The sequence below is a fragment of the Lupinus angustifolius genome, chromosome LG07, assembly GCF_001865875.1.
Source record: "Lupinus angustifolius cultivar Tanjil chromosome LG07, LupAngTanjil_v1.0, whole genome shotgun sequence".
NCBI lineage: Eukaryota > Viridiplantae > Streptophyta > Magnoliopsida > Fabales > Fabaceae > Lupinus > Lupinus angustifolius.
In genome coordinates, this window is record NC_032015.1 from 7,013,525 (window position 1) to 7,025,293 (window position 11,769).

The 11,769-nt window shown below is 31.7% G+C and overlaps 1 protein-coding gene across 1 annotated transcript; it reads right to left on the reverse strand.

The window, feature by feature from the left end:
- On the reverse strand, nt 7,919–11,117 carry LOC109352083 (protein PPLZ12). The gene is made up of 5 exons (XM_019593893.1): nt 10,847–11,117; nt 10,596–10,716; nt 9,676–9,767; nt 9,262–9,358; nt 7,919–8,510 (listed from the first exon to the last, which is right to left on the reverse strand). Exons 1-5 carry the CDS (start codon nt 11,039–11,041, stop codon nt 8,140–8,142), a joined length of 876 nt encoding a protein of 291 aa, XP_019449438.1. The 5' UTR covers nt 11,042–11,117; the 3' UTR covers nt 7,919–8,139.

The window sequence follows — 11,769 nt, forward strand, 5'->3', positions numbered from 1 at the left end:
GGGACGGGTCAGGTGATCCGGACATAGACCCGAACCCATCCTTTTTTGATGACGGGTCTGTCCCTTTTAATCGGGTCTGTCCTTTTTTATTTATTTGGATGAGTCAGACCCGTCCCTAAGTCATCAGGTTGAGACGGATCTACCGGTCGGATCGGGTCTTGCTCACAAACTCACACCAAGGAGTAGTTGAATTTTATTTTCAACCTTTTATTCTTACAAATGTAAAGAATATAACAGAAATTAAGAGAGAAAAATGTGTTATTTCATTACAGTACGCATTTAAAGCTTACTTGGAACAATAATCCCAAACTATCCTAGGGCTTTTGGTTAGAAGTTATTTTAACAATCACTATTATTAAAAATGGAAAAAGATGTATTCTGCTAACAATTAAGTGTTTTTAGTCTTTTCGCCAAGGATTTTATGGAAATGATTGATGATTTTAATTTTTTACATGTATTTCCAAATTTCATGCATCTGAAAAACCCTTTTAAGGATGATAAACAATTCTTATTTTAAGGACTCTAAAAGCCATTTTCCTTTCGTATTCAACACTTTATAAACAACACCTTTTATTCACTTATTTTTTAACAAGCTATTTTGTGCTAAAGAAAGATAGTAAAGTTGTAATAATAGAGATTCTAGATTGAAATGGAATGAATCTGACATGTTACTTTTTTAACAGCTGAAACATACTTCAAAAGGTGTTTCTAGTACATATGATCGAAGGAAACTTCACCATGACCGAAGGAAAATTAATCGTGACCAAAGGAGTTTGAACCATGATCAAGGAAAGGCACCATATATGATGTAGCTGGAACCAGGCGTGCATGGAAGCAAGCTAGGCGCATGATCACCGTGACTCACTTCTTTTGACATTTTGAAATCTATTTGTAAAAAGCACCATTATGGTGATGATTCTCCTAAAATAGCTTGTGATCATTGTCATTTAGGCAAGCAATCTAGACTCTCTTTTCCAAACAACATGCACAAAACTTTTAATGTTTTTGATCTTCTGCATATAGATATATGAGGCGCAATAAGCAACACCTCTATACATAGGTATAGGTATTTCTTGACTGTGATTGATGATCACTCAAGACACACTTGAATCTTCCTTATGAATTCTTAGGTTGATGCCAGAAACTTAATGAAGAACTTTTTCAAAATGGCTAGAACTCAGTTTGACAAAGTTGTCAAGGGTATTAAGAGTAATAATGACATAGAATTCAATGAAACCTTCTTTAGAGAGAATGACATCATACACCAGACCTCCTGTGTTGAGACCCCTCAACAAAACTCTGTTGTTGAGAGAAAACATAGGTATCGGCTCAATATAACTAGAACTATCATGTTTCATTCCAACCTACTTAAGATATTTTGGTCATATGCTATCCAACATGCTACATATTGGATAAATAGACTACCTAGTCCAAGCTTAAACCATTGTTCTCCTTTTGAACTCCTTTTTGACACTATGCCGAACCTTCTTGAGACAAAAGTCTTTGGCTGCCAATGCTATGCATCAACCTTAACCAACCAAAGGACCAAATTAGATCCAAGGGCTAGAAAGTGTGTCTTTCTTGGGCATAAAGCAAGCTAGGCGCATGATCCTGACTGTGACTCACAAGCTAGGCATGTATGTAAGCAAGCTAGACGCAACATGCGTGATCCTGACCGTGACTCACTAGGCTTTGTGCACGAGTTAAGCAAATCAGCTTGGTCAAGCTTGGCCTAAGTTTGGTTCGTGCAATCTGACCGATGCACATAAATTGTCTCAGTCAGATATTACACATTAGTTAGTTTTCTGGTTTCTAACCAACTTGAGTGGGCAAACCGTCTAGAAACATTTAATGAAGCATAATTAGTTAAGGGTTGTTAGGTTCTTGGAGATTCTTGTTTTTCTTTGGGATCTCTTGTTCAGTAGCTTGTAATGCAAGTATTTTATATATATTGCCAACCAAGGGCATTAGTTGAATTATGAAATGAAGTATTCCTTTTCCCGTATTTGCAATAGAAATAATGGCAAAAATAAAGGATATGTTGGAAATGATTATGGGGTTTAACTAAAATTCATTCTCACGTGTCAAGCGCTAATGCTTCAATTTATTTTCATCAGAATCCAACCTCTTCACTCTGTGATTTATAAATAGACTATTTGGTTTATTCATTGGTGCTAATATGGATCCATTAGTTAATTACTTATTTTTCATGTAAAGTGAAAAAGGAAAAAAAAATCATTAATGTGATGCTCAGGTTGAAGGGGAAATGGAGATATTTTGACTATACATGATCTTTGTTTTCTGTATGATTATATGGCTCTAAAGTGTTGAAGTATGAATTTCAAACAATACTTTTGGAACAAAGGCCCGTGATTTTCATACGAGTGTTTACTGGGAGATCTCTGGAGACTTACACGGAATTGATGTGTCCCATCAGGTCTCATATACTTTCTCGAGTAAATAAAAATATATCACTTTTTATAAGCAAAAATATTGTAAATAGATATAATGGGTGTTAACCCGATTACAGGTTACAAAAAATATCGATAGAAGCAGTAGCGGATCTTGACCATAATTTTATAGGGGCAAGATTATGATTTATACATAAATAATGTATGGAATCGTTAGAAAATATATAAATTTTAAATATAAAAATAAGGTATTTTCTTATATTTAAATTTCCAAGAAACATAATAGAAAATTTAACATAACAAATCTATGAAGAAATTCAAAATATTCACTTATCTCTTATAAATATTATATGCATTTTAAACTGAGAAGAATGCAAATTTGGGCATAAGTTAGTTTTTATATCCTCTCAAATAGATAATCAAAATATTGTATGATTGAGATTGATAAAAATATTTTTTAAAGAAAATTATAAATTATAAAGAGAAAAATAGAAAGATAGAGATAACCCCACTAAAATTAATCAATCATAAAATAGTTCACTAACAAAGAATGACAACGCTGATGAATAAAATTTGATGCAAAAAACAAACAAATCATAAGTAATCATGTCATGATTTCATAGGCATATGATAATGTACATGTGGAAAAAGTAATTGAAGAACACTAACTTATAAAAAGTAAATATGACATTTTAAGGTGAAAATTAAATGGGTTAAGTTGAAGAGTTATGAGAAGTTATATCAAAGATATGAGGAATGTGTCATGCCATACTCAAGAGAGTCAAGAGAGTGAAGCTTCATAGAAGGTGAGAGTAATAGATTTTTGTGTAAAAGTATTGTTCTTGGAGAAAAAATGTATGAACTAACAGTATATGAGTTCTATAGACTATTATTTCATTATCCACAATTCATATCTAATTTTCATTAACTCTTTAACAAAGTAATATAAATGAATGGTAAATGATATAATAACTGTATGTAAATCTTTATACTGATAATGCATTTATATTATACTCTTGTTCTGGAGTTTTGTTGTTGAATTTGAAACATATCAAAAAAAATATTGTAGGATAATTTTTTTAAAAAAATTGAGGGGGCAACTGCCCCCACCTGCCATTGAGAACATCCGCCCCCGGATAGAAGTAGAAGGATTAATGTATCATTATATAAAACAAATATGTCATATCAATTAAAAATTTAAACTTTTATTATTATTGTTTTTGTTTCATTGTCATTGATGTGAGACAACATAATATGAGATAATAGATATTTTTCACGCAATAATAGGACAAGTAAATCTAACAAGGCATTATTAGTATCACTTAATTTTTTATAAACGTAATTAACTCATTTATTTATACTATAATTAACAGTGAATACACTATTATTATAAACTCACCTGTAGGTTCCCCATTTCCTCTTATACACCACCCACTTCCCTTTATATGGATTAAGCTAAGGTCCAAGTGAATAGACTTGTTACACAATGACAGATGAATAACTAAAGATTTGATATCTATACATTAACGGTGTAAAGATTTTTTACACTATCAACAAATCATCTACCATTAAATTGTTAACTATCATTGCATCTTAAACAAAAGTAAAACAAATAAATGGTGAATAATATACTAATGGTATAAAAATTTTACACTACCAGTGCACGGATTTTAAACTCATAACTAAATATAAAACTTGCAAATTAAACATTAACTACAAATTTTATTTTACTGCATACACTTGTTAGGAAGCTACCTTTAAGTACAAGTCATTATGTGCCATTTCTATCACATGGTGTGTTACTTTTGCAGCTCCCACTTAATACCATACCCTACAAACTTTGCCAAAACAAATCCTCTCTGCATCATATATTTATCTCTTTTCTCATACTATCTTCACTGTTTCTCCCACCAATCTATGCCATAATTGGCTCTTGTATAAGTGGCCCCAATCTCAAACACAAATAATTATAGTACTATTATTACTCTATTACCCACACACCCTTATAATTTACATTGATTAAAAGTGATCAAGATTGGGCCCCAAGAATTATTAGACATACATAATACATAAATATGAGTTAAGAATAATATATATATATAATAGCACCAATCAACTAGATTTTTAGTACTCAATTGGATTGCACTATACTTGTTAAAAAATAAATTGGATTGCACTACTTTGGGAAAGGGACCAACCAATAATCATTCCCACTTGAAAGCTAAATATACTCTCATTTTGAAATCAGTCGGTAGAGTTCTTATGAGATCTCCTTTTAAATATAATGCATGTGCTACACTTGATTATGTTTTTCCATCTTGCCTTGAAAAATAAAAGGAGAAAATAAAAAAAATACGTAATACTATTTATAATTAATGCATCAATCAAATCAAGATTTTATCTGATGAGATCGGTTGTCCTCAAGTATGTCTCAAAGTCTGTCTTTAACCAATCATAGTGAAGCAAAAATAGATAAAATCATGAATGTTTAAATTTTTTAACTGATATATCATATAGTAATTGATTTAGGACAGACTTTGGAACATGCTTAAGGATAACAGATCATTTTCCAATTTTATCTTACTTCACCTAATATTGCTTATCTTGTATGATAATTACAAAGCTTTGTTGTACTTTTCTTTCTTGTATTACTGTTGTACTGATTCCAAACATTGCCTACAACTGGCCACCAAAACCTTATTATTAATTGTACTAAGTTGCATAGTAAAAATACATGTTAATGCATATTGGACCACTTCAACCTAATACCATGATTAGATTCTTAGTTTTATGGAATTAATAAAAGTTTGTAAGATCTTATGCAATATCATGTTTGTCAGTTTTTGTAGTGTACATTACTCTAGCATATTTTATATTCCTAAACATATTTCACATGTCTACAGTATTCTCTTTATTTTTCAAATTTTATTCTATATTTTTTACATGTGTGTAGAGAGTTGAATGGGATTTTGACAAAGTTGGGGACAGATGTAATGAGTTTCAATAAAAAATTCTGTGTATTTCATTAAAATACATGTTATTGTTGTCATAGGCTGCGTGATTAAATAGTGTTGTTGAGACATTACTTTAACATGAAGACCCCATTCTTGAACTTTTACTTTTGTTAATCAAATATATATAGAATTTCATTGTTGTGGCAAATTAGTCATAATTCATAAGTGGCAAAAGGGTATGGAGAAAGAAAAGAGAACGTCTACAAACAAGGATAATTGATACAGGATTTAATCGACCTATTTAATGGGTTGGATTTAGGGTTGGCAAAAAAACTCATACCCGTACTAGTATGGGTCATAAACGGGTACTCACGGATATAAAAGTGGGTTTTTAAAAAATATTCGTAGTACATACGGACGGTTATAGGTATTATGATACTCGTGCTCGTGGGTACCGTTATTTATATGATAATATATTATATTTAATTAATATAAAAAGTACATTATTCTAACATTCATTACACTATGTACATTTTTTCATTTTACTTTGTTTACATATTTTATTGAGTTTGGTGGTGAAACATCCTACAAATATTATTACATGTGTAGAACACACATGTAAGAAAATATATACTTTTTGTTAAGGAAATAAGAACAAAAAATCACACAAATAGAAAACACCAATAAATTTAACATTTTTATCAAATATTCAATCAAAAGGTACAAAAATAATTAAGTTTCATCTCATTTGAAATATAATAGAAGTAAAATTTTAAAAATTCATTTATAATATAGGAAACCTGGGGATATCTGTTTACCTGCGGGTACTTAAAAATATCCGCAAATACCCACACACAGGTACTCGTACGGGTACAGACGAGTATAAATAATGCTCTCCTATTTTGAAACGGGTACAAGTAGCTACTAGTTGTGACTGCCCGTGCTTGTTGCCATCCCTAGTTGGATTTGCATTTAATCAATGTTTTTCAAAACATCCCCTTCTTTTATTATTTCTCTTTTCTTATGAAAACTGAAAAGTATAGCTCGGTAAATATATACTGGAAATATATTTTTCTAGTTCAAACAAAATGAGAATAAAGTGGAGACAATAAATTAAAGTGTGCAAATCATTAACCTTAACCAGATTGTTTAGATGAGGTTATCCATTTTAGTATGTTGGCCTATGTAAGACGAATAATTGAAAGTAAAACTACTTTAATTGGTATTATATATTTTAGAAATTTTTTAGGATGATGATGAAGAACTAAAAAAAATTCATATTGAGAAAACTAAGTATTTTTTTTTGGTTATCGAAAACAAAAGTATTTATTATTTAATACATTGAAAAGTAGATTTTTCAACGTTCTTATTTTTTATTACTCTTGCCCCTGAAAAAGAAAAATATATATGTTATTTGTTTAAAGTTGTCGTCTCTATCAATTTAGTATAATGAATTTTATAAATTCTCAAACTCAGCCTTCATTTTGTAGTTAAAGGTTCATTATATTGTATTCATACAAACTTAGCCTTCATTTTACCTAATCTTCATTCTATATCAAATGTTGAATGTTGAATTCTTACAAACAATATTTATTGTATGAACAATTATAAACACAAAAAATTAGTTTCTTATTCATAATGAGATATATACAAAAAAAAATTATCATTCAGTAAAATTATTAATAATATAGTTAAAATATAATTGAAATGTTATCTAAGAATTTTGAAGCCTAATATTCACAAATCAAATGCATTTCTTTTTTCTAATGCTTTGTTTGCTATTTTTAATTTTTTATTTATGCATACATCTGGGTTTTTCTTACTAGTAAATTTTGAACTTATTTACTGAAGTTACGAAAGTAGGATTGTGGAAAAGTACACTTTCATAACTTGATTGAAGAAGTTGAAAAACTGAACTTGTGAGGCATTCCCTTGAGAAAAAATATGGAAGATGAACAATAACAGTGAGTTTATGGCTAAATGGGGAGAATGGGAAACATGCAATTTGTGAGTGGATGGTTAAGGGTTAGGGCATAATGAAGTAGATGACTGTAGGTGAAATGAAAGATTTTTTTTGGTACTACTAAGGGTATCTCTTCACCTTTTTGGGTAAGGAATTAACCCTTTCGGAGTTCATGGATTGTGACTATCCTCCCAACAAGTATCATTTTCAGGAATTGAATCCTCTTGGAACCCAGTAAGACCTTCACTACTACACACTTGGGCCAAATCTCAAGTATGAGTTATCTAGATATGATTCAGATATACCAACTGAGAACCATTATGCATAAAGCTAAAATATATATTTAACTTAAAATTTTAATTATAAAATATTCTGACCAATTGCATCTCATGGATGTAACATTTGATAAATGCCTTGATCATCTGTGGATATGAAAACAGAAACCAAAACTTATTCCAACTTCTAAATACAAACAACAGACACACTCAAATATAACAAATGTTGGGCACTTACTACTTGAGTTTGTCCACTTATATATAATCAGGGAAACAGGATGACAAAACTACTAAAGGTATTAATAGTACAGTTCCTATAAAACATATATTGCATATATATCATTCAAATTATTTCACCAGTGGAATGACATCGACTGTATAGTGTATAGTATGACTGCAAGCCATCCTAATTTACAACAAAACCTTCATAACTTCATTACAATCCAAATAAAACATGCTAAATTTCCAGATAATAACAATGTATGTGCACAAGAGAGAGAGAGAGAAGTAAACTTGGTTTAAGGTGATATACAAAATCACTCGACATTTAATTGAGCACTGGCTGATTCCATCAGTCCATTGCGTATCTGCTCGCCAATATCCCTAACATGGCCAGGTCCATGGGGTATAAAAACTGTGGTATTCTTAGAGGAGTTTCCAAGATCTTTGATTGTGTCAAAGTACTGAGTAATCATGATTAGATCCATCACCTCCTTTGCAGAAGTGCCTTCTACCTTGTGAGAGAAGTTCAAGATGTTCTCTCTCAAGCCGTCTGTTATGGCTTGCCGCTGCCTGGCCACACCAACGCCACCCAAATACTTGGCTTCAGCTTCAGCTTCTGCTTTTTTAACTAGAAGGATCTTTTCAGCTTCTCCTTTGTATACACTAGCCAGTTGCATCCTTTGAGCTGTAAAGTAAAATCAAATGTTCAGTGATAGGTTGCAAAGGAAATGCAAATGGGATGATAAACACCGACTGAAAGCCATAACCTACTTCAACAATGACGTAACAAGTTTGTGCAGAATCTTAGAACTGGGCTCTTCACGTCCAATTGCTATGGTCATTTGAGATATAGTTTACACTATTATATAAATGTGTTGGCTGAAAACAATTCTTATATATGTATTCTTTCAATCCAAGTTATTATAAAATAAACCACAACATTGACTACAACACTATCATAAAAACAATGAGTAACAAATTATGCACAAAATGATTATCAATTCTAAGTACACAGGGAAAGAAGAGAAAAACAATATTTAAAAATCAAAACCATTATCTGATTGTTTGAAGAAAGGGGGGGAGTGACAGTAGGGTCCTTTCATCAAAATATCCACAGGATCTACCAGAATTACACTCAAGATGCCCAGAAATTCACAGAATTATCTTTTAGAACCCAACCCTTACATTCTGTGACCAAGTTAAGTGTCGATAACAATACCACAGCGATAATAAAAAGATATTGGTAGACTAGCCTAGTTTCATCTTGGGCATGGGACAGGTAACCTTGGATTGAAAGAGGCACACAGTGGTTATGAGATGCGTACATAGACATGCATTTGTATATATTGAGTACTGAGAAATTTGTATATATGTTAGTTACTGATTAATATGTCCAATAAGTGGGGGCAGTCTTAAAAACAATAAAGTATTTTTACCTGCATTAATCTCATTCATTGCCCTCCGCACAGAATCATCAGGTATAATATCAACCATCAGTATATGCTCTATGTTATATCCGTATTCTCCCATCACCTGGGACAAATTTCAAGAGATAGGGATATTGGTATAGAGAGGAACAGTCCAGCCAAAAGTTCAGCATAAGGAAGTAAATATACTAGAGTCAAAGACTGTCCTAGGTTGATAATTTCAAAACAGATGTTTGTAGTTTGTTCAATTGTACTAAGTCTTTTGTTTGCAACCTGCAAGCTTTAGTATAAAAAGGAACAAAATAAATAAATACTTGCTTTGTTCACTCGTTGTGTGATCAAGGTTCTTTCTACTTATCAGTTCTGAAATATTTCGTTAAAGATGGCCTGAACAATATTGGATAGAAGCAATAGCTTACATACCTTTTCAAGTTCCTCCAACACAGCTTTAGCAACCTCACCCTTCTGCTCAAAAAGTTCATCCAAATTCATTCTCGGAACAATAGCACGTGTGACTTAAACATCAACCCCCACAGTCACAAATGTAGAAAGAAGGCAGATCCATCAGATAGAGAAGTAGACAATTAGTGCTTAAAATAAAAATGCTAGACAGTAGAGGGTGAGCCTCGGCGCAATGGTAAGGTTGCTTGCCTTCTAACCCGTAAGTCATGGGTTCAAATCCTGGAAAAAACCTTCTCACTTACGAGGGTAAGACCGTGTATATCTCTTTCTCATACCACACTAGGTGGGAGCCTCGTGTATTGGGTCGCCCTTTCAGAAAAAAATGCTAGACAATAGACACTAGACAAGCAGAATTATTAGTCAGTCTTTGACAAAATGAGGCAACATGCTTTTTGACTCTTAAATGGATGTGTAGCCCCTGCCAGTTTATTTCATCAAACAACCACAATTGATTTCAGTCAAAATTTTAACTTATTTTTTCGAACTGCCTAGAATCCACTCATTTGGCAGCAAAATATCTTCAGAATAGATTGTTTGGATTCTATGATGAACCTTGGAGCTTCCCTAAGGACTTAGATTCTTCTCTCCTTACTAATTTCTAGATGTTTTGGTTTTCATAAAGATGCTAACACTCTATGATAGTTCTCATCTTTTGTTCTTTAGTGCATACGGTTGGAAAGTAGCAATAGAATCTCCAATGACAACTTGTTTGGGACAGGATTACTATTTCCTACTGTAGACATGCAGAGGAATCGACACGCTTTGTCACATGAATATCACATAGTAGTTTTAATTGTTTCTTTTCAATTTTTTGTGAGGATAACTTATCTCAAATTTTCTACAATAATATGATTTTATTATATAAAAAAGAAGAAGCATACCATCAAAAACATAAGCCTGGATTTGTTCTTTAGGGTTTTGCAATTCATAGAAAGCATCATCAGCGTTTTCTTTAATTACACGGTACTGAATTGAACAAAGCAACTGCACAAACACGTTGTCCTGCATCCACCATCATTACATTCTAATTTCTTATATCTCATTTGACAATTGAAAAGTAAAGATGACACACACAATGACAGAATCTGATAACAATAATAATGAAAACTAAAAAGAGAGAGGAGGAAGGGACCTTGGTTTTGGTTTCGATGCGGACATCAAGGGAGGAGATCCTGGTGGAGAGAACACCAGCGAGGCATTCACCGGCGAAAGGATTAAAGAAATGGAAACCGGGTTGAGCTAGCCTCTGGAAGCGGCCCCACTGCTCCACAACCCCGACGTTTGACTGCGGAATGCATCCACCAAACAAACACACGCTATTCCCCATATCAACAATCACCACTTCCTCTCTCTCCTTTACTCACTTTTATATAAAATATCCGTCTTTTAATTATATGGTTGGCAGTTGTGAGGTTTCAACTTTGAAACAGGAATAAGTCTCAAATCTTATATGTCAATTAATTTTTTTAAATAATTATTTTGTATATTTTTTTTTGTGCTACCAAATGTATTTCCCCACCTTTTGACTAAAGAATTAATTTCTTTCGGTTGTGTGACTATTTCTTTTAATAAATATTGTTTACATGAATTGAATTTTTGACATTTTGATCATCCTAAAAATCTAATGTAATCTTATACGACTAAACTAATATTGGTTGATTCAATGTGTGTGATATTATGTTTTCCACTTTTATTTCTTGGGTAAGAATTTAGGATACTAGATATTTTTCTTGAAAGAGTTTCATATTGATTGTTTACATTATTTACTACAATATTTTTATAAAGAACATAATGTGTGATACTTATCCTAAATGAATACCATATAAATATATTTTGATATATGAATGTGGTTTGGGAGGATTTATTTGTATTATTTATTATTATATTATTTGGAGAAAAATGCGTGCACCGATATATATATTATTAATATATCACTTATTGATTATATTTATTTATCATCAACTTTTTGGAAAAAAGTAATTTTAATGAATTGTAAATGATGTACTAATTATATATTAAAATTTACATTATATTAATATTCACACTCTATTTCTT